We start from the raw sequence: 22,925 nt of genomic DNA, 5'->3' as shown, positions 1-22,925 counted from the left end.
CAAACAAAATGAACAATAGAATGCACTGTTACATCTATTACATACTATTACTATTGCTAAACATTTACCTATTCCTCGTGGATCTCCTTCTTGATAAAAAATTTTCAATGATTTTTTTCCTCCCTTGGCAAAAAAGGAATCAAAGGCATCGAACTGTTAAAACAAAGAGTGAACACGTGTTACTCAAAATATTTTTATGTGCCTTAGAGATGTGCAAAAATAATGTGACCATGCTACTGTTTAAAGTTTTGTTGGCACTGTTTATACTCAAATGTTTATCCCCAAATATTGTGAGAATATAGGAAGTGTCCAACTGAAGGACTCAGCCATGGTAGTGGCTTCCTCCTCATCAAAAATAAAAAGGTCAGAAGTTTAGCAAGCATGTGTGGAGATGCATCACCTGTTCAGGGACAAAGGATACACTTCTAGTTGTGGTATATTTCTTATGAGCATGTTTTTTTCCTCCCCAAATAAACAAATATTAAAGCTGAATCAGAACAATGATGGGAAAATGAGTGACACCCAGGTTGACAGAACTTGAAGCCACTCTTGTGAGAAGACAACATTGCATGAAAAAAGAAAAAGCAAGCCAGCTTTAGAAGTTCATTTCACTTTTGTTAACAGCATTAGTGAACAACAAGGTTAAAACAGAGAAAAATAAATTAAAAAGACCCACCCCCAAAACAGTGCAAGAGAAAATTGTTAAAGTGCTGAAAGCACAGTGACAAAAAGCAGGAAAATGTTCACTACTACAAGAAGCACTCCAGCTTGTGAGGAAGAGGAGGAGAAACAGTAACTTTGGGGCCTGTATGATTCTACACAGAAGGTAAGATGTGAGCTGCTCCCACAGCTGCTGATTCTGCAAAGAATCAATCTGCTGTTTCAAGTCCATGTGGTTCTCACACCCACTGTGTAAAAATATATAGAGGCTAACACTTTAAAGGGTAAAACATAAGTCATGGATATCAAAGACATATGTTTATGGAAATTCATTAAATGACAATTTGGTGAGAGACAATGTTGACACAGCCCCAACAGCCTAAACAGTTTATAAATAAACTAAAACTGGGAGCAGGAAAATATTCAACCACAACAATTTTTCAGATGGTCCTGGTGACAGCCAAAAAAAACCCCAACCCAACCAAACCCAAACAAAACAAAAGTAAACAAACAGAAAAACCCAAACCAAAACCAAATACAAAAATCCCCCTCAAGAACCCAAAATTTCTCAATTTCTCAAGTGCTGGGATTAGTCAAACTTGGTGCAGAACAGCAGTTTCACATTTAATTGGAATGATTTAAAAGTATATAATTTAACAAACATAAAAAAGGGACAATACTTAGCACACCTCTATGTTGAGTAAGCACAAAAAACCAAACAAATGAGGCAAAGTAGATTTTATTATATAAAAGTATCAATAAACAAACAAAACCCAAACAAATTTGGAGTAAGGCTACATTTGGGTTGTAACTGTAAAACTGAGGTTCTAAGAATTGATTTATTTTATCAAAGGAGATATTGTCTGGCTGAAATGCTAAGTCAAATCTCTCTTAACAGACAAAAATAGCATCAATGAGGTGCAACAACAGTCAAATAACAAATAACAAAAATGTAATCAGAGAAGTTGAGTCGTATCTTTTCACAACAGCCGTACTGAGCTTTGATAATCTATTAAAAGTACAGTTTAACTGTTTCCTCCTGTTTGTTTAATCATTTTGAAACATCATGAAAGACAATATTTTATACTCAAAAATAATGAAAGCTTTCAGAAATTCCACAGATTTGAGATCTATACATGCTGCAAACCCACTTAATTTTTTAAACATACAAACATAAATAAAGCGCTCAGAAGTGAAATTTCTTAGTGGGTCTTTCAAACATTTCCATAGTATTTAAATGGTGCAGGATTAATCTTTGTTTCTTACTACTAACAACATGATAATTTTCAAAATGCTCTCATGAGTTACACACTTTTGCACTATCTTAGAAATTTCATTGAGAACTTGCCTAACAAACAAAATTATCATAATTAGAACATAATAAAGTCAGTCTCAGATGGATGAATCTGTTTGGAACTGCTAGATGTGAAAATAAACCCTTTGATCAAAATAACAGTGGCATTTATATTTTCCTTGAGGTAAGAAAGATGAAAAAGCTACAATCAAAAATTGGAGATATTTGCAAATCTGCTGGGAAACTCAGCTGGAAGGTTTAGTCAGGTGTCCTTTTAGATTGATTGTGTGCCTTAGTAATCACATTTTCTGGCAGGAACAATAAAAATGATGGATAACTCTTTCTATCAAAGGGGTAATCTGCTACATATTTTTACTAATAATTTAAATCAACAGGAATACAGAACAGACTCACCGAAGGGATGTCCAATATCATTTCCTCCACAGTTGCTAAGTCTAAGCCTATCCTGGCACTGAGAACTTCAAATATGTATTTATATGTAGCATTAATTCTTGCTCTTCGATCTTCTCTTGCTTTTTCATATTGAACCTAAAACATTAAGCAAGACTTTCAAGCTAAAAATACACAAAGTAATCACAACAATGACCTGCTACTTAACTTGCAGCAAATGTTGAAATCTACTGTCTTGTATTTACAGCTACAAAATGTCCTAATTTTACAAATACCTAAATTTTCAGAGGCTAAAAGAAGAACAAATTGTTAAGTATTATTATAAGATGTGAAGTCAAATCTGAGGATTTTTGGAGGAAAAACAAACATTAAGAATATTACAGTTAGATTTTAAGATTTTTACGTGACATTAACTGGCTTCCTTGTTCACAATCAAAATTTCAATTTATTAAATTAATACAGAAAGGTTAAAACATCCATTTAAAATAAAGTATCCAGAGTGGGTAAATATTTGCAGGAACTAAGGTGAATATAGCTTTGCTTCTATGTAAATTATTCAGCTAATATCTCCTGCCTCTAACCTCTATTACTTTAAAATTTTAAAGTATTACAAACATGGAAAAAAACACTTTTTGCCAGAAATAATTTAGTAAAAGAACTGAGTCTAAACAAAAATAAAATAAATAAATAAAAGATTTGAACTAATTATTAATATAAACTGAATTTAATAATCTGAGGAAAGAACCAGAAACTTGTAACCTTTTTTGCTTTGTGACTTTGCACGCTTGGAACTCCACTAGGGCGGTAAATCTTAGAAAAACTTTGACTTCGACTTCCAAGAGAACGAGACGAAGAGGAAAGGCTCGCTAATCGGTGGATTGCCACAGAAGGTACATCATCTGCACTGCCTGAACCTCTTTTAGTATTTTTTTGTGCTCCCGCCATTCTAAAATCTGAAATTTGAAAAGAGAAGATTATGTTTTTAACAATCCAAACATTTCAAGTCTACCTTTTGCAGAAGGCAGGAGCATCTCAAAACTGACTTTCCAGGTATATAAATTTAATAGCCTCACTGAATCCTCTTCCAGTTTTTAAAATGCCAGACATTAAATACATTTTTATGATAGGTTACAAATGTCAAGACAAAGATTGAGACATTTTTTAAAAACAATTTTTCATACACATGCATTTTGTGGAGTGAATGCCTCTCTATAAAACAAAATATTTTACAATGTAAATAATTTCAGTGCATATCTAATTACTGAGAAATAGAAATGGTTTCAAACACAAATTACTTATTTAAATTTTAGTTTCTAAAATATATACCCAAATTCAGCAACTTAGAAAAGGCTTGCATACACAGAAATTGCTATTCTGCTCAGTGTACTATTTCAATAAGGATCAAGATAACTATCAAGAATTCCTTAGTAGTTAATATGATGCCTAAGGGCAGCCTACCGCTGCTGTAACAGTGTTATATACTCTCTTAGACATTATTACCTGATGTGGGAAATAAAAAATCAAAGGTGAGGCTGACATGAAAAGCAACACCTGGCTGAAAAACAACACCTGGTAGTACATTACTAGCTCCTTATTCTTGCCCATATAATAAGTTACAAATTGGCTGATGTTCCATGGTTTTAGGCATGCAACCACCTGCTACTGAAAGTGTTCATCTCTTTCTTGAAGTAAACGTACCACCAAAAAAACAAATTAAGGAAAGCCACGAAAAAAAAAAAAAACACACACAAAAAAAAAAAAAAAAAAAAAAAAAAACCAAAAGAAAACCCCAAATTTATCACATTTATTTATTTTTCTTCCTGTTTCTATGACTGGCCTGGTCATCTACAAGGTTAGCAGTGATGCTTACCTCCTTGATTATTCCACTCAAGCGGAATAGGTTGGATGCTAGTTTCCCTGCCTTTGGTTCGCTTTTAGCTGATACCTTCCCCTGAAGCACAAGACGAGAGAGGCGGGGTTCTCACAGCTCTCTTTCAAACACCCACAAAGGCTGCATTCTATCTTGGCATCATCCCTGGCTCTCCAAAATCTATACTCAAGATACCTGAAGATCTACCTCCATAATCTATACTCAAGATACCTGAAGATCAACCTCCAAAATCTATATTCAAGAGTCTCAGGTGAGATTCTCATACTTTCCAAAACCAGTGTGAGCTCCATCTGCCCCCTTCTCCTGCTGGAATAACAAACACGCTTTCATGTCAAAACCTCCTTTCCTTCCCTCCAGGATGCCCCAAACCTTCTCTACAGGAACTGGTCATGCAAGGAAAGCAGGTCTGGCTTCCAGCATGCATCATCTTAGGGCTGAAGGAGAATGAGAGGGATGGAGAAGTGGAGGATTCCCGAGTATTAATTTAGAACACAGCCTGAAAAGCTGAGCTGCCTCAGCAGCTTTGGCAGAGAGATGAGGGCGAAGATCCCCACCGACCTGGCCGGAGCTGTCTCCTGACAGGGCGGGCAGTGCGGCGCTCCCCTCAGCGGGCAGAGCGGGCGGACTCCTCCTCCCGGTGCGGCGGAGCGGCCGGGCCGGTACCGGAGCCCGTAACCGCTGCGGGACGGCGGCTCCAACGCCCCCCGGCAGCCGCGGGGCTCAGGGGACACCCGCCCGCTGCGGGCCCGCGCACGGCCGGCCAAAATCCGAGCCCCGGCATCCGAACCGTCATTGCACCGTAAGGACCTCGTGTGCCCGGGAACCGCTTGCCCGCACGGTTGGTGCGGGTAAATGCGCCTATGGAAGTCACTAGAGTAACGAAGACTGAGCTCGGCGCTGCAGAAGTGCTTTGCTCTCGACTATAAAACGTGTGGAGTTTTAATTTTTTTTTTTCCCCCACATAGGGTATTCAATCCTGGTTTTCATTCTGCGTTTTTGAGAGAAATATCCTTCACTCTTGGGCCTGAAATGATATTTTTATACTAAAGGATAGTGTGTAACTCCAGAGGGTGAAGAGACAAATGAAAGGGGGGCTCATCAATGTTTTTAAATATCTATAAAGGGGTGGGAGGGGAGTGCCAAGAGGATGTTTCCAGGCTCTTGTCTGAAGTGCCAAGCAATAGAATAAGGGATAAAAGGCAGAAAGTGATGCACAGGAAGTTCTTAATGTGAGAGTGACTGAGCCCTGGAACAAATTGCCCAGAGATGTTGTGGAGTGTCCCTCCCTGGGGATATTCAAAAACCATCTGGAAAAAATCCATGTACTCTAGGATAACCCTGCATGAGCAGAGATTGGAACAGATCCACTCTAGTCTCTTCCAATCTGCTCAATTCTGGGATTCTGTGACAAATGCTACTTGAAATATTTTCCCAGCATCTGGAGGCAAAAGCAGAACTCAACCTCTGTCAACACTAAACCAAGGCAGCCCTGGGTATGATAACAAGGCAAGGCCAGGATTCCCAAACAGCCTGATACTGCCAGGACTTAGGAAAGCAGCACCATTCCAGTGGAGCTGGGTTATCAGGTGTGTCCGCTCTGGCACTGGTGGGGCACCCTCGGCCTCACGGTGGCAATTGGAGGGATGCATCATGAGGTCACCATAGGGGATCCTCATTTTCATGCCACGTTTCAGCTAAGTAATGCCACGGTCAGGGAAGCTTCTTTCCTTTAGCCCGTGTCCTGAACGCAGGCTTGTTACCTGTGCAGCATCAATTCACACACTGAGGCAAGATATTTCTACTTTTTATTCTAGTTTGCTCCAAGCAGGGAGCTGGGTGGTAACACACAAAATGCTGGCTCCCCAATAATCAAAACTTTACGTTACAGTATACTGTAACATAACTTTACATTACGTTACAGTATTTATAAATTTCAACAAACAAAGGCATCAGCATTCATTAGTGACAAATTACATAACCTTGCTATTAATTAGTGCTCAACCTCGTATTTGCTAGTTGTGTCTCTCTGCTGGTTGTGGCTCGGCTCGTTGTGCCCACAGGTGGAATTCTTCCTTCCATTTGAGTCTGGGGTCCGTTTTGAGTGGGTGGTCAATGAGTCAGAGTTGCAACCACCCATTGCTGGGATTATCTTTTTCCCACTTAGTGCTCAGTTTTGCTGACTTCACTCTTGGTGGCTCTAGTCCAGACAGCCCATTCATCATGTAGGATTGCTTTGTCTTTTCCTTAAAACGGATTAGCCAAGCCGACGACGTTCACAATGTAGTTTCTTAATCATAACTGTGCAGATAAAACTACTGACTAACAAAAAACCAAAAACTGAAAAGCTTGATTCAGAGCTTGAGGGGCTCGCTATGAGTTAGGGATGCACTGGCAGACCTCGATCTGATCCCACACCTCCGCAGCACTCCTTGGGCATCCTTGCGACGGAGCGGCCGGGCCGCTGGTGGCGTGGGGCGCAACGAGGCGCAGCGCCGCCTTCCCGTCTCCTCCTCCTCCCCTTCCTCCTCCTCCTCCCCTCTGCCCTCCTCTCCTGACATGGCGGCCCCCGCGGAACCCAGCGGGCTCACGGACGAGGCAGCATACGCTGCCTGCTCGGAGCCGGATGCCAGCACCAAGGTGGGCTGGGTGGCGGTGACGGGCGCGCCCCGGGGCTGTGGCGCCCGCTCCTTCCCTCACGGCGCCTCCGCGGGCGGACGTGCGGGGCTTGGGAGCTGGCATGGGAGGCGGATGGGGCCGGGCCGGGTCCCGGCGGGGCAGCGAAGGGTGGCCGGGCCCGGAGCCGGCCTGGCGGGGTGTCTGTCAGGCAGCCGGGCGGGGTTCGGGGTCGTGGCGAGGGGCGGCCGGGCCGGGCCGGGCCGTGTGAGCCGCTGAAGCCCGCGGGGCGCGCTCGGCCGGGCCCGCGGCTGTCCTGGCTCTGAGCGAGCGCTCCGGCCAGTCCCTGCCCGGGCGGCACACAAAAATCCGTCAAAACGCCCCAAACCTTTTTAGTTTTTATTAGGAGAACATTGTAGTTGAATTATTTTTATACCCCCTCCCCCGTTACCTCTGTCAACTATTATACCACGTACTTTTTATCCACTTGGTCGTTCACAAGCCTCTTGGTATATAGTTACCTTGGAGCTTCAACAAAATATCCTTACAGAGTGGTAGGCCGGTTTTGTTGCCAAGATATAATCAAGCTTGACAGAAGTTTAATACTTGTGCCATGAAATAATAAAAATAATGAGCTCAGGAGTCTAGGAGGCTCAATATTGAATATTCACGTGTCTGTTGCACTTGTGTGTGACGTTGTTCATGTATGCTACAGTCCCATAAAATAAATATAAGGATACTCTGTTTTGATGCATCTGATAATACATATTGAATGATACCACTCATGGGATTGTTTATTTGTTTTAAACATTACGTTACAAAGACATATTTATTTAACACAAATTTGTATGTATAGAATCAGAACAAAAGATTTTATTTATACTTGAAGTAATTCTCTTTTATTTACACTTGAAGTAATTCTCTTTCTTACTTCTGAGCCTCCTGGTTTTAGAGTCATTACTAACTGGCATCTTTGTTATTACCCATAATTCAATTCTGGTTGATGTATAAACCTTTTTTCCCCACAGGATTTTATATTTCAGCAGACAATGTTAAGAGTAAAGGATCCGAAGAAATCATTGGATTTTTATACAAGGATACTTGGAATGACGTGAGTGGAATTTGTATGCCGTGATAAGTTTGGAGTTCTTTTCTGTTCTTCTGAAAATAACTATTTTTTTTTGGATGTAATTATATTAATTGGTCTAACTACATAAACAATGCTGTCCCGCCAGCTGATGCTTAGTTGGATGGTCTGGCAGTAAGCTGTAGATGCCTAAGCTGCAAATGAACTAATATTGGCCTTGACTAGAAATTTCTTTTTTTCTTAAATAGGTCATTAATTATCAGGGTACAACTTGCTTACTTCCTCTTCACTGAGCCTGCAGCTGACTGGTAACTTTTATGACTGTGCTTATAATGAGGAGGCTTATGGCTGCCTCCAATCACATGAGAATAAATCAATAAAGGATAAAGACAAAGTCCAGACTCAGTCTTTTGGAGAGGGCTTTTGGAAGGCATATGCCATGCAGTAGCTTAACACGTTTATGCTGGGAGTTTTGTGCATTCTTAGCATTTGAGTTATGTTTTTGAACATCGTGAAATGAGTCCAGACTAAAATAAAATAAATTACTTCCACTGTAGTGAAAATGTGTGAAAATAAAAATTAAATGCCTTGTAAAAAAGAAATTAGATTAATTTTGCATGCCTGCTTGTTCCAATTAAATGTCTTACATAAAAATGTATGCTTCATGTATTTTTAATTTATTAAATTGTCACATCTGAAAGGGATTTTATCATTAAAGCTAGCTATTGAAACTGCAAATGTATTTCATCTAAAGATATGTTTGCTGTGTTCTTAAACTTTATCTGGTATCAGTGAGCTCTCTAGAATGAGTAAGATTCAAAGTTGATCTTTTTATTCCTTGGTGAAATTTAAAGTGGTTAAAGGTTTTCCCGTGAAAACACAGCCAAGTAACAGTGTGACAATCTGAAGATCCAAGCCTTTGTACTGACTTTTCTATTCAGTTACTGGTAGTTTGGTTTTTAAACATCTGATTCTTTTAAATTTTGTAGGTTTGTAAGGTGTTCTGGGGTATTTTTAATTGATAGTTTAAAATGTAGCTATTTTAAGTTATGGATGATAGAAGAACAAAAATTCATGGAAATAACTTTTCTATAGGAGAAGCATCTTGGTTTATTTGCAAGCTGCCTGACTACCCTTTTAAGTTACTATTTCAAAATAATTGTTGCCCTTTAGACTGCTTCAAAAATTTGACTTTCCTACTATGAAGTTCTCACTCTATTTCCTGGGGTATGAAGATAAAAACGATATCCCAAAAGATAAAACTGAGAGAACACCCTGGACCTTTTCTAGAAAAGCTACGCTTGAACTGACACAGTAAGTATTTACATAAGGAGAGATGACACTTTGTAACAGTGATTAAAAAGTATTGGATAAGTGTAAATCCCATTAGATTTAATAAAAAATTTGATCATTACTTGGGATATATCTTCACTGTCATACAAACTTAGAATATATCTGAGATTGGATCCTTGGAAAGGTTAATCTTCCTCTTTCAGAGCTCTTTCAAACTGCTAGGTGAACACTAATATGAAACAGTACTTGATACATTTTATATGCATGCCATGCGTGTAAGTAATTTAGGGACCTTTCTTTGGATCTCCAAAGCATCCTAATAATGGGTAACTATTGCTTTTGGAATCTAATCTGAAGAGGTATTAAGTCAAAACATGTGCTTCCTGTAAACAGGACAATTCACTTAATGCTTGTAATCATTATAATTGTGCAGACACAATCTCCCAAATGCTGTCTTAACTGCATGACCTGCTACCCTCACTTGCTGCTCCCCAGTGATGGGTAGTTCAGCTGATTTGTGCAGCAAAACCTCCCTAAGCTGAATGAGACGGGAGTACTCCTGACTCATTCAAATGTAGAGCCTAAACAATACTGAGGGAATGTGAACATGGCTGGGTTAGTCCCAAGACCATCCCTGGAGCCCATGGCTAGGGAAGATCTTTGTAGTTTAACGAATGCAGCCAACAGCTGAAATTCTCTGTTTTTTTAGGAGAAACAATTTACCCTCCCCAAGGAAACTAAACAATTAGGATTAGTTAATTTTAATGCTTTTCTTCAATATGTAATAATTACTTCTTACAGCAACTGGGGCACTGAAAATGATGACAGTCAGTCTTATCACAATGGCAACTCAGATCCCCGTGGATTTGGTAGGTCTTTAGTCTTGTCTTTATAGTTTTTTATATTTGAAATAAAATGTACTAACTCTTGGAAAGCAGAAAACTTGCCTTTCGTCCTCTCTTCTTTCAACATGTATCCTGTGAAGGATGATGAAAATAAATGAAGCAATGTGTTTCAGAGTAATGAGCCATAGTTTTCACTCTTTATCAAGAATCTAATCCTCTGGCAAGCAAACACATGCTAATTGTAACAACTGAGTGAAGAACATCAGTTGTGGTTGTATATTAGATTATCATGGTGCTTAAACTGATTTAATCTTGTATTTCTGCTGTATAATCCACTAGTTAATGATTTTCAGGTAGGAGGACAATTCCGTTCATCTGTAGCACTGAGGGTATTATTTGTGTGGCTTGATTTGATACTCTGAGTGCTTGAAAGGTCACTGCTGTGAAATAAGTTTTCACACTTGGTCCAGCCACTTGACATTTAAAGCTCCTGAAGTGATTTGTAAGCTCAGTCCTTGCATAGCACTAGTGTCAGTCTCTGCAAAAACAGCATTAATGGTGAACTCCATGTGCTGTCAAACAGGGCAAATACAACAAAATCCTGTTATGGAGCTCTGCTTCAAGGAAGAACATGCTGATATACCAGTTTGATTGAAAATCTTGATTTTTCCTATTCTAAATAAAGTTCTTGTCTAAACAACACAAGATACTTCAACTCTAAGATTTGTATTTAAAAAGCATTGTCAAAAGACAACTGTTTGAAGAAGAATAATGTTAATACCCAAAACGCTCTTCGTGGAGTTTGTTCTTAAATAGAAGAATAGTCATAGTTTATGTGAACTACAGCATGAAATACTAAACTAACTTCCACAGAACACTCAGCAATATTTATAATGCACTTAACTCTTTTTACCTTCTTGCACAGGACACATTGGAATTGCTGTTCCTGATGTCTATAAAGCTTGTAAGAGGTTTGAAGAACTAGGAGTGAAATTTGTGAAGAAACCAGATGATGGTAAGTCTTGATCAGAAATGCAAGTTTGTTTTTTTTTTTTGGGATTTTTTTTGTTTTTTTTTTTTTAGTATATTCTGTGTATGAGATCTTCCTGGAAAGCTGGGTAATGTGTTGCTAGGAGTTGCCACTGCTCAGAGGTTTCTAGAATGTTACTCCTGCACCGCCTTTTAGAGCGGGCAAAACTGGCAATAGATTCATCTCAGTAACATTAATACATCAGTCTGCTACATGCCTTTTGTATGCAGCCAGACCTTCAGTAAAATTCACATTCTCTCTTGGTGTCATAGTTTACATGACATGTATACTGCTGCCTAGAGTTGGTACAGAATTTACTGTAACATGGATCAAATTTACATGGCACATCTGCTTGGAAATAACAAGGAATAACAATCTGCTTAGGAAAATAAGTCAGAAAACAATAATTCCTACTCATTTAAACTGAGTCATTCTTGACTTTTCTAGCTATTTTCATGTAAATCCACCTAACACCTACTATACAACCTACTAGTTATTATATTTTTAACTGGCTTTTTCAGCTTCGGTAGGAAAAGCCCTATTAGTTTGTATCATAATTGACTTGCATAATGTATAGCACAAATGTCTAGAGAATATATGAGCACAGAATGTGTATGTGAAAATATTGCAAAATTCAGAAGTGGTGAGAAGTCTTGCATTTTTCAGCTGGGTTCTCTTTCATAAAAACACCTCATGAGATTTTTAGAACTCATGCATTCAAAAACAGATATGTAATACTAGTAATTGAAAAGAGATTTAAGTGATTTTCATCTTATTCACTGTGTTCTCAGCTGAAGCAAAATAAGAAATATAGCTGAAAACTTAAATTGATTTCTTGGATTAAGAATAGATGTTGGTATTTCTAGCATTTTAGAGTTTCTGAGCCTTTTTTAATTTGTCTGTTAAACAGTGAGAGGCTTGAAATGAGAGTTGCTGACTTAGTGCAGTGGTACGAATGAAAGTACATAGAAGTAAAAGCTTAGACTATATATGGAGAGAATCACAAGAACTCCTGAAGCAGACAAGGGGTGGGGGCAGAACAAAAGCTCTTCTTTAAAATTCAGAAACAAAATTGATGCAGCAATGACAAGGAGGATGAAGAAGTTTTGGGCTTCACATTGTTTGTAGAGCAAGCTGGGAGATCAAGCATAGGGTTTACTTTCCTGCTTTACTGATCAAACATCTATTTTCTCAGTTGTTTTTGTGACTAGAATATATTAAGAGCTAGGCTGGTTCTGTTACAGTAAATAACTTATTGGAGCAACTATAACTACAAGTGTGTGGTTAACACTTAAAAGATAACATGTTAACCTGTGCTATCCTGATCTACTGTTGAAAACAACTTTTGGGGACCCTGTTTTAAGGAATAATATAAACAGTAAAATTTATAACAATTGTGTCCTGCATTTCTCTGCTTTATGAAGTGATGCAGAAGTATACTGTAAACCATGTCAGAGGTAAATTTATTATGGTGAAAGTTCAGTGTGGAGTCAGGAATGATGGGAGATTAATAGGGCAGAGGAACATAGGATTTTATAACAGCAAAGCCAGCTCAAGAAAATATATCAAAACATCCCCAGAGCACAAAAATATTTTCCTGAATTTCGAGGATGAACACTTACAGGGGCAATGCAAAAAACTTCAATCAACAAGATGGAATTGCAAGGTGACTTTTAACTACAGCTTTATTGAGAGTAGGATTGATACTTTTGCATACAAAGATCTAATGCTGATTAAAAACTAATCTGGATGTTTTTAGAATTATCCATCTAAATTTGAACTAATTCTCATGCAAAAGGAAAAATATTTTTCAAAGTGATCATATTTGACATTTAGAACCAGTCATGTAGTCTTAATTTTATCTTTTGTTTTTTCCCTAATAGGTAAAATGAAAGGACTTGCATTTGTTCAGGATCCTGATGGCTACTGGATTGAAATTTTGAATCCTAACCACATGGTGACTCTCACTTAGTGCTGGTGAAGTATATTGTATAAGAGAGACCCACTTTCAGACTGCTGGAGAAAATCTGTAACAGTGTTTGTGAAATTTGCTTAATAGAGAAGAATCAGTCACGTTCAGAGTCTCCTCCAAAACTATCCCCTGGGACCTCACTTGGATTCCTTTTCTCTTGTCCTGTGATGCCACTGCAAATTGTTTCCAGTTAGGAATACTCAATCATTTTCTGGAAGAGCACTTAAACAGATTCTCCTCTTGAACATTGATTATGTTAATATTTCAATAAAAACTGTCAAAAGATGAGTGACCAGAAGCTCACTGCATTTCACACTGATTAGATTTAAACTAGCAATGACAACAACTCCTGTGTTACTACTGATGAGCATCAATGAGGCAGCAAAAAGAAACTTCCCTGTATTTCTTTCATGAAGTCACAAGATCCTGAAGGCTTCATGTCCTATCTTGTATACTAGAAAATAAAATATCAGGCTAATTTTGACTGAAGTAGTAGCGTGCTTATAAAAGTCATAATCTTACTTACATTATTCCAAGCAAAACTCTTTTAAGGAGCAGCCTTAAGCAGTCTTGCAAAAAGAAATTTTACAGAGGGAATAAATTGTACAGCAGAAAGAATTCAGTCTTTCAGCTCATGTTCTGACTGCTGAGTGATAGCCAAGAAAAGAGGTCTCATTGTTGCTAACTCACAGTAACCCTTTTCTCTTTCAACACTAGGAAGAATTTACTCATAATTTTTGTTTCAGTAGAAGCCTGAGGCTATATTTGACTTAAATGCTCTGTGTATTCTGCCTTAGGAAATTAATGAAAGAGTATCTGAAACAAGTTTCCTACTACTAGACATTTGATCTGCCCTCCCAAAACAAGTGATGGTACACACCAGTGAGCAGCAGGAAAACATGTAGCATTTCCACGTGTTACACAAACTCTAAAACCCTCTGCCTTGTCTTACTCTGGTTTGAATAGCACCTAACTTCTTCAGTTATGTGGCTACCAAATAATGTGTAGTGTAACCAAAGGCTAATGAATAGTGTAAAGGCATTGCAGTTCACTTCCCAATAAAGCATTGGTGAAAACTACAAGAAATGTTAAAGCATGATGATGTGTTGCTTTGCTTATTTTTGAATTCTAGATGACTGAAAGGCTTGCTGTTTTGCTTTGAGGATTCTGTTTTGAATCACTGTACTAGCAGTGAAATTCCCAGTGGTCCTTTCCTGTGGACTCTTCACAGACCTCACTGGTCCATTTCTCTGTCTCCTGGACAGTCCTGGGAACCCAATCAATTGCCTGGTGCTGGCCAGCACCAAAGGGAGTTAGTCACCTAAAAACTGGGTGAGGCTTGACTCCAGCTCCTCCTGTCATATGTTGGTCCCAGATGGTGGAAGGACCCTGGAAAGCCCCTGTGTGAGCAGAAAAGCCACACTATGGAAAGCAGCGTCCACAGAGGAGACAGAGGAGTCCTGCGTCCTGCACATTTATTCAAATAAAGGGAGAGAGTTCACTGGGGCACACCTGTTATAAACTCCCAGTCACATGTTGCCCTCCTCCTTTCCCTGCTGGCTGAGGTACTAGGAAGGTACAGCCTTCCTGAACTGCCTACCACATGCTTCCTCCTTAAACATGTCATTTCCCCCAAAGTTCAGAATCTCAGGCTTGCATGGGGACCCATTTGTTTCAGGAGTCAAATTTCTGGGCTCCAACAAACCTGTAGATTGAAGTTGGTAGAGACATTAGGAACTGTTTCAAAGACATTAACACATACTGACCATGGAATTGTTTGGAAAGATATTGGCACACATCTTTCCTATCGTGTAGTCCAGTGGATACCTACAGAAATAGGAGCAGGCTATGCTAAACTTCTCCGCTTAGTAATCAAAATTTACTCTAAGCATGTTGGCTAATCTTGTAGTGACCCTTGGTTTTTTATATGCTTGACAAAGTGTGGACATGATAGATTTTGAGGTAGTAAAGAGGCAACTAGTAAAAATCCACTGGCATCTACAAACTAGTTACAGAAGTGTTGTGAAGTGGGCAAGGTTTGGGTGGGTTTGGGTTTTTTGAGAAAAAAGGTACTGCTGCTTGTCATACTGAGAACTAATTTAAACCAGTATCCACAGATAGGAAATCCAAGAATAAACTACTAAAGAAAAACACTTAATGGTAAGTCTTTTAATCTGCAACGTTTTTAAAATATTTTAGATGTAGAACATTTCTGAAATTGTTTTATGTTCTCATTGACTACAGGCCGCTATTTTTGCTTCTTCCAAGGAAGGCTTCCTTTCTTCTAAATAAAGCGTGTCATTAAATAGCGTGTAGGGCTTAAATTTAGCTTCGTGCAGTGCAGCCGAAGTCACTCTCACGGCTACACAGCGACAGGCCCACATTCCCCATTCCCGCTGGGAGAAGCTCTCCTGACGCAGGAAAGCGGACACGCACCGGAGGGCAGGAGCCACGCACGCCGCTACCAAGGAAACGGGGCTTTTGGACGCAGCCAAGGGCGGGTGGCGGGGAAGGTTAACACCGCTCGCTGTTCCGCAGTCCCGGTGTCCGGCCGCGCCGCTCTGTCCGTCCCGCCCGCCGCGCTCCAGGGGCGGAGCAGGAAACACAGCGGCGGCGGCGGCGCTCCCGCGGCGCGCCGGGAGCCGCTTGCGTCACACGCAGGCCGCTGCTGCCCGGTGACGTCAGCGCGCCGCCGGGTGACGTAGGAGCGGCGGCGGGGCGGGGGGAGGAGGCCTCGGCGGCGGCGGGGCCGGTGAGTCCCGCGGGCGGGAGGGCGCGGCGGCCGCGACCCCCAGGCCGAGCGGGGTCCCGGGGCTGCCCGGGGTCCGGAGGTGCTGCCGTCGGCGGCTCCCGCCGGGCGCGGGCAGGGCGGGCCGGGCCGGGGGAGCGCCGCCGTCCGGGGAAGGCGGCGGGCGCGTTTGGCGGGGAAGCGGTTTCACCTGAAGTACCTTGTTGTGGAGGCGAGGGAGCGGCGGCCGAGCGGGCCGGGGTCGCTTCCCCTGGCGCCTCCCGAGCTGCGGGTCGGTGGCGGCCCTGGCTGCCCCGGGCGCGACCTTGGGCGCATCGCCGGCTCCGCTCCGCGCCCGCCTCACCTGCCGGCCCCTCGTCTGCCCCTGGCTGGCTCCTCAAGGCCCTCCTTGGCCATCTAATTCGAATTTTATTTCTTAACAAGGATAAGTTCGGTATTTTGACGCTCTCGCAGTACTCAGTGTTTTCCCTGGTGCTTTGGTGTCGTAGTAGTTTAACCACTCTGCAAGTTACGCACTACTGTGATTCACTGGAATTACTCTTAGCTTAGAAGACATATTATCAGATTTAAAAAAAACCAGCTTGATGTTAACTTGCTAGCAATCTGCCAGTGATCTCGCTTGCCGGACAATGTCTTTTGCTCATGTTTTTAAAGCGCAGCATACAGACCTCCTTAAAGTCCTGTGCTGGAAGCATTTAAGCTTTTATGTGTTTTAGGATTTAATTTGAGCCTGCTCACAGAGCAGGTGTATTTGGTGTGTCTTCTGTTACAATTCTAAATCAGCTGCTGGAACTGTTCAATTGAGATGTTTACTCAAATTTAACAAAAAAAGATCCCGAGAATTTTCATGAATGGCTTTTTAATGAATTTTGATAACACAGGCCAACTTGATAACATGCATTACTTATAGGAAAGATACTTACATATTACATTTTGATCCTCAAAAACCAGGAGACTTTCTTTGCAAAAAGCCTGGATTTGATTTGCAGGATTAAGGTGTGATTACTTCCTAGTTCTTGAGACTACCTAAAAATATTTTTTTCTGCCTTCCCCTTTGTTCTCTTAAACATATCCCATAAAGAAAATTAGAGTGACCCATATGAGAGAATTCATAGATCAAGATATCATCCATTTAGCAAATTAAATACACTTTATTTTTCCTCCTGGAAGGTTAATGGGAAGATTAACACTAATTTGTAATTGTTGAGAGAGACTCGTTATGTTGGTTATGTATTTAAGCAGGTCAAACTTCTAGATTTCTCCATTTCCTAACCATACAGTTTTATTTTGGTTTCCTGTTTAAAAAAGGCTTGTGCAATAGGAAGGTCAGCAACATTCTTAAGTTTTGTAAAAAAAAACAACCACCAAAACCCAAACAGAACCCCTAAAACTTTAGTTAGGCAGAACACTTGGAGAATTTTGTCTGTATAGGGAATAAAGCATGTGTCACACAGTTTGTATGGACCTGGTTTAATTAGGACACCCATCTGGGAAAATGGCGTTTTCAGGGACGTTAATGCTGAGATGTAGCAGAAATGTCAGGATGGAAATTTTTGGCTTATAATGAATATGGCAATATGTTACTGTCTTCTGTGATGGTTAGAAATATTAACGGTCAAAATTAAGTTATGATGACTCAGAATAGCAATACTATTCCTGCGTTCTGTTTTTAGAAGTTTTCCCATTAAATTGAAGGCTTTTTAAAGGATTTATTTCTGCAAGAAGTTGAGTTGAGAAATACGCATCTCTCTCGCTTTCCTCGTTGGGCTTTGTGCTCATGCTTTCTGATGGTGTGTGTTTCATGCATTGTTCCAGGAGATGGTCCAGTTGTTGCTGTGCAGCTGGATGTTGCTGAATAACATTTCTATGAGCTTGCTGTTCAGTCTGCCTGTTGTTCAGAATGGCGAAGAACCCTAATTTCCCAGAGGCCGGGAATCTGCCTACGGGCTACGCGCACTGCAGGTCTTCAGACAGCTTCGCTGGTGAGTGGGCCCCATGTGTTTTCTTCAGATTTTAATGGTTTTGTTGTGTGCCATTTTAACCAGGTTAATTTTATATATGTGTTAATAAATAATCTGCACTAAGTATATTGTTCTTTGTACTTTGCTAAACTTATCCCGTCTCTTCTGTGACAGGAAAGCGGAATTCTGAGCGGAATGTAAAATGTTAGCACTACAGCACTTAAGTGACAGGAATGTGTCTGCAGATGAGCAGGGCATAACTCCCCATATGCTTTGAGTCAAAACATTTTTTTGTACTAAATTGCTGTTTAGAATGCTGTGATTGGATGGTGTGGTTAGTCTCCATTAATGTTACCATCTGCTTTCCTTTTAATCCTTTCACAACAGAAGGGTTGGAGATGAGACTTGGAAGTTCTGTGAATTGCCCTTACTTGTGCTTTCAGATTCTGTCGATTTTTTAAGTCGTATGAGTTCATTATGTTATTTGTGGTTTTGGCTACAAAGTATCAAATCTTGTTTGGGGTTGGTTTTTTTTCCCTGGTTACAATTTTCGCTCAGGTTCAACTTTGGTTGAACTAACCATTGTTACTTGGAAGTGCAAAGGAGCTAGGGTTCTGACAGAAGCAAAGTATTTACACTCTGAATGTTGAAGTATTTGCTGAAAATTTCTGTTTCCTGAGATTATATATTTATGAAAAGACATATGTATATCCATTGAAAATATGAAAACCTTATGATTGGAACCAGTGGTATGTTTGTACAGTAGTGTTACTGTTAGATCTGTCATGTTCTGGGAGTCTGTGGTAATAGAAATTGAAACTAAAATAATATTTTACTGGAATTTTTTTACAATATATGAAGTAATTATGAAGTAATGAAATTACAAAAAATCGAAATTCTACTCAAGTGCCATCCAATCAACTGAGAAACAATTTTTAGATAAGAGAATGTAAAAGAAAATTTAGGAAAATTTTCTTTTTGTAATTCTGATAAAAGTATTAGCTTGCTAGTACAAACTAGAGGATGTAGGAATTAGTTGTTTTAAGAGTATGAAATTATTTGCTCAGTGTCTATAAGCTGGACTTGTATAATGAAAAAATCAATTCTAGCAATAGTCTGTTTACTTGCATTTATTTCTAAAGTTTTGATAGAGCTATCTGTTATGTAAGCATTCTTTACTCATGTTATGTAAAATTTTTCTTCAAATAATTCATTATACCTGGTAGAAAAACAACACTCCCATGTTTCATTGAAGCAGCATTGCTTTTCAGAGGATCCTTCAATGTTAGCCTAAATGAGGGCAGGAAGAGACTGAATGCTGGTCTTTCATTGCAACTGAGAGTTGTTCAGAAAGGATGTCATTGCTGTTGTTGCTAAATTTCCTAGATGATGTTTTTGAATCCCATAACATGTTGCAGATTACCTACTGAGTAGAAATACAGAAAACTGAAAGCATGGAGGAGGTTGTTGTTTCTCCAGGCACAGCGCACATTATGTAGCATTGCATGCTGCCTTGTGTCATAAATACTGGGCTGCATTTTTCACATGCTCACTGTTAAAGATGGCCACCAAATAGTGTGTCTTTCACTGAGGTCAGAAAAGTAGTTTGTAGGCCTTAGGACTTAACAAATGCTTTTTCATATTGTTGCAGTTCTAATGGTGCCTCAAAATCACTGAGAAGACTGTTTTGATTGTTTATTTCTGTGTCATGACCAAAGCTGCAGCAGCTGACTCCTGAAGCAGTTAATTAGCTCTGAATACCTCCTGGAAGTAGGTTGTGGTGCTGGCAGCAGGCTTGCGAATGGCATGTTCTTTGACTGCCAGGAAGAGTAAGCATCTGTATTCTCTGAAAAGCTGATGTTGTTTGATGACAGAAGAGCCAGAAGGAGCTTCAGGAAGGGTTCAGTGCAAGTTCTTAGCAGCATTCATTTTTTTTTTAAATCATAAATATTACTGTCGAATAACAACTAGAAAAAGACATGTTTAGCTATACAGGGAAGTTGTGAGCTCATAGCAATTTGGCACAACTAAAGAGGTTATTAAGTTTTACTTCCTCAAACAAGAAATGTACAGATCGCTTAACGAGTTGCCTGAATTTGTACCATTAATTAATCCAGCCTAGGAAGTGATGAAGTCATGTATTATTTGGTTCTATATTTGGAGGCAGGACTGTCTCACTGGTCTGCTTTATATGAAAAGTCCACAATACAGACAGAACTTGTGTTGGAAATCTGTACTGGTAGACAATAGATGAATTGGGGTGTTTCTTCAGTATACTGAAGAAACTGAAGTATACTGAGGTACCCATGGCACACAGAGTAGGCATGGCCATGGTTTTGTAAAGGTGACAGTGCCCAGCACTTTGGGTCATTCAAACATTTGAAAGGCCTCCTCAGCTTGTAGCCATCATTTGAGCCCTGTATTTCCTGTGCTCAGCAGGTTTGTGTTTGAAACTGATGGCTGGAATAGTACATGGAACCAGCAATTTGGAGAGCATTACACATCAGAAGAAATTTGCCTTGCTGCTTACACACAGGCCGATATCTAAATTTCTGCTTTCATTGCTTGATGTTCAGCATCTTGATGTTCATAAGGACTGGGTATCCTCGGGTCACTAGCAACTGTTCCCGCTTCAGACTTTGCCCTCTTATATACACTGATACTTGTTTAGACAGAGGTTTATGTACTCTTGAGAGAGAAGTGTGCTTTTGATTTTATTTGTTTATTTAACCTTAAATAGAAACAATTTCTCTTGAGCTTTTTCCCCTGTTGGCACATGACACTGTCCACAGCTACTGAAAGCAAAGTTAAAACAGTCTTTCAGTTTTATTCAGGCGGTACTTGTTCTTCTTTTTAAAGACGAGTGGATTCAGGAAACAAAGAAGAAGAACATAGTAAAAAAGTTGAAATAAAAATAGATTGTAAAATTAAAATGTGCCAATATTTGTACATGAATGAAGTGTCATAAATCAGCCTCCTGAATCAACAAATGTTTAACTAGCAGCAGAGAGATTATACAGAGTTCCTTGATGATGTGTAATTCACATGCAGCTGGTTTGCCTGACTATTGCAAATGAAGATCAACAAAGCAATTATGGGTGTGGTATGGAAGTCTTCAAGGAGTACCCAGACCTGAGACTGTAGCTGAGTAACAAATAACATCTTTTTGCATACTCCCTCAGTGTAATAAAAAGTTTTCTATTTTGAAGACATTTCAATTTTACCATTGTCTATGAAGTGTCAAACAATTATGTTGTGGTAAGTGGTGTTGCTGGTACAAACAGATGCTGCTGGGCTGATGTAATCAGCTTAATCTTGCTTGTTAGAAAGTAAATCTTACTGGAAATGTATGTAGAATAAATCTAAATTGTCTTAACTAACAGTAAGTTAACCAATGCAAGTGGAAGAAATAGTCTGTTGTGATGAAAACCTGAAAAGTAATTTGCTTTCATGTCAGGATAGAAGAATGACTACAGTGTTCTGTGTTCCCATGGTTAGGCTGCCTCCACTATCTTGGCCAGTGTTGCTGGTTCTGTGCTGTAGTGGCTACACAGGCACACAGCTTCTAATTCAAGTAGCAGAGACAGCAGTGGAAACCTGGGAGTTTGTTCCCATTTGTGTTGTGATCTGTGATTGATTTAGTATGCTGTATTTTTTCTTAAATTTTATTTTCTATTTCTATCACTTTTTGTTTAGTTTCATTTGAGATTCTTTGGGACTGTGTTTCCATAGTATCTTGATTTTGGATAAAGCATTTCCGTGTGTTCAACTGCAAATAATAATTGACCCCAAGTGCATCTATTTGGGGTTTTTTTTACATATTTTCTCATAGTATTTTTACAGTAGAATATAAAAGTGTATTTCAGTCATGAATATTTGACTTAAAAGATTCATATGTTAGGTGTGTAAGATATGGCCTCATCATTCTGTGGTACACCACCTTTTTTAGCACTGGATATCTGCCTGTTTTGAAAAGTGTCTAGTAACTGGAGCAGGGAAGATACGTCTGAAGATATGAATGGTCATTATCTGAAACAACGAACTCCTTTTTAAAGAAAAGCAAACCAAAGTGTCACAGTAAAAGTCAGTATAAGACCTAAATTCACTTTTGGATGCTCTTGCTATTGACATTACAGAAAGTCTCTGTTGCCAAAATAAACCAAAACCATAAAAAGCTAAAACTTGGTGTGAACGAAAAAGAAACAAAAGAATTCTATAGAAGATATGACTGAAGCATTTATCTGTATTACACATTAGTGGGCAATCTCCTAATTTTATGATTGAGAGGTATGTTTTTATATATATATATCTTTATATGTGTGCAGGAACAAAGTCATCAAGAAAACAGAATGTAAAGAGTAAGAAAATTGAACTGTATATTGTAAAGCTTTTCTCTCTGATGGACTTTATTCTTTATTAAAAATTTTCCTGATTGTTTATTTTCTCTCTGTTCTGAAATGCTGAATAGAAATCTACAGAAACAGTTTTTACTTTTCACTGATTCTAGTACAGACAGGAGAGTTAAGACTAAGCTTAATTGGTTACCTTGCTTATTTCTATTTTGTGTCTGTGCATTTTAATTCAGATAAAAATTGCTTTCTAATGGTAACATGATGTAAAATAGTTTAATTTTTAATTCCCTTTGTTGGAAACTTTTTCTTTTAAGTAAATGGGTTGACTGAATAACAAGGTGCTAATTCTCTGAGATACTTAGCTAGAATTGTTGATGCCAGCTATGTTGAGTCTGGTTGAAAATGAACTTTGATAGAAAACCTCAGCTTAATTTTTCTTGTAATATATAATTACTTAGATTAGTCACTTTTTTTGTTATTGCAGTTACGCTTGCTATTTTTAATATTTTTGCCCTGTATACTACTGCTTGCTTTCTTTGTGCTTTAGGCTACCAGTACCACCATCCCTCCAAGATGAGCAACAGCCACCCGCTTCGTCCGTACACGGCTGTGGGGGAGATCGACCACGTGCACATTCTGTCCGAGCACATTGGTGCCCTGATGAACGGGGAGGAATACAGTGACGTTACCTTTATTGTGGAAAAGAAGCGTTTTCCAGCACACAGAGTCATCCTGGCTGCTAGATGCCATTATTTCAGGTGAGTAAG

The 22,925-nt window shown here is 39.5% G+C and overlaps 3 protein-coding genes across 4 annotated transcripts in view; 2 read left to right on the top strand and 1 right to left on the bottom strand.

Annotated features, from left to right (window-relative positions):
- Positions 1–3,205, bottom strand: part of DNAH8 (dynein axonemal heavy chain 8) — a 113,732-nt gene extending 110,527 nt beyond the window's left edge. The window contains exons 1-3 of the mRNA XM_064707016.1: positions 3,125–3,205; positions 2,369–2,503; positions 69–153 (exon numbers count right to left, since the gene is read on the bottom strand). Of these exons, the coding sequence (XP_064563086.1) occupies positions 69–153; positions 2,369–2,389 (106 nt within the window). The 5' untranslated portion in view covers positions 2,390–2,503; positions 3,125–3,205. The remainder of the gene's footprint in view (positions 1–68; positions 154–2,368; positions 2,504–3,124) is intronic.
- Positions 3,206–6,749: 3,544 nt separating this feature from the next.
- On the top strand, positions 6,750–14,193 carry GLO1 (glyoxalase I). Its single transcript, XM_064708902.1, has 6 exons — positions 6,750–6,893; positions 7,898–7,980; positions 9,130–9,270; positions 10,051–10,118; positions 11,020–11,109; positions 13,008–14,193. Exons 1-6 carry the CDS (start codon positions 6,813–6,815, stop codon positions 13,094–13,096), a joined length of 552 nt encoding a protein of 183 aa, XP_064564972.1. The 5' UTR covers positions 6,750–6,812; the 3' UTR covers positions 13,097–14,193.
- A 1,553-nt stretch (positions 14,194–15,746) lies between these two features.
- Positions 15,747–22,925, top strand: part of BTBD9 (BTB domain containing 9) — a 114,404-nt gene continuing 107,225 nt past the window's right edge. For both annotated transcript variants that reach the window (XM_064708901.1, XM_064708900.1), the window contains exons 1-3: positions 15,747–15,848; positions 17,661–17,827; positions 22,706–22,916. In XM_064708901.1, coding sequence (XP_064564971.1) covers positions 17,746–17,827; positions 22,706–22,916 — 293 coding nt within the window. In that variant the 5' untranslated portion in view covers positions 15,747–15,848; positions 17,661–17,745. The remainder of the gene's footprint in view (positions 15,849–17,660; positions 17,828–22,705; positions 22,917–22,925) is intronic.

The sequence above is a fragment of the Zonotrichia leucophrys genome, chromosome 3 (genome assembly GCF_028769735.1).
Source record: "Zonotrichia leucophrys gambelii isolate GWCS_2022_RI chromosome 3, RI_Zleu_2.0, whole genome shotgun sequence".
In the NCBI taxonomy this organism is placed as follows: Eukaryota; Metazoa; Chordata; class Aves; order Passeriformes; family Passerellidae; genus Zonotrichia; species Zonotrichia leucophrys.
This window is presented reverse-complemented; position numbering and strand designations above follow the sequence as displayed.

Coding starts and splice junctions, on each gene's coding strand:
- GLO1 (XM_064708902.1), top strand. CDS start 6,813: ATGGCGGCCCCCGCGGAACCCAGCGGGCTCACGGACGAGGCAGCATAC. Junction 6,894..7,897: donor AGCCGGATGCCAGCACCAAG/GTGGGCTGGGTG, acceptor TTTTCCCCACAG/GATTTTATATTTCAGCAGAC. Junction 11,110..13,007: donor TGTGAAGAAACCAGATGATG/GTAAGTCTTGAT, acceptor TTTCCCTAATAG/GTAAAATGAAAGGACTTGCA.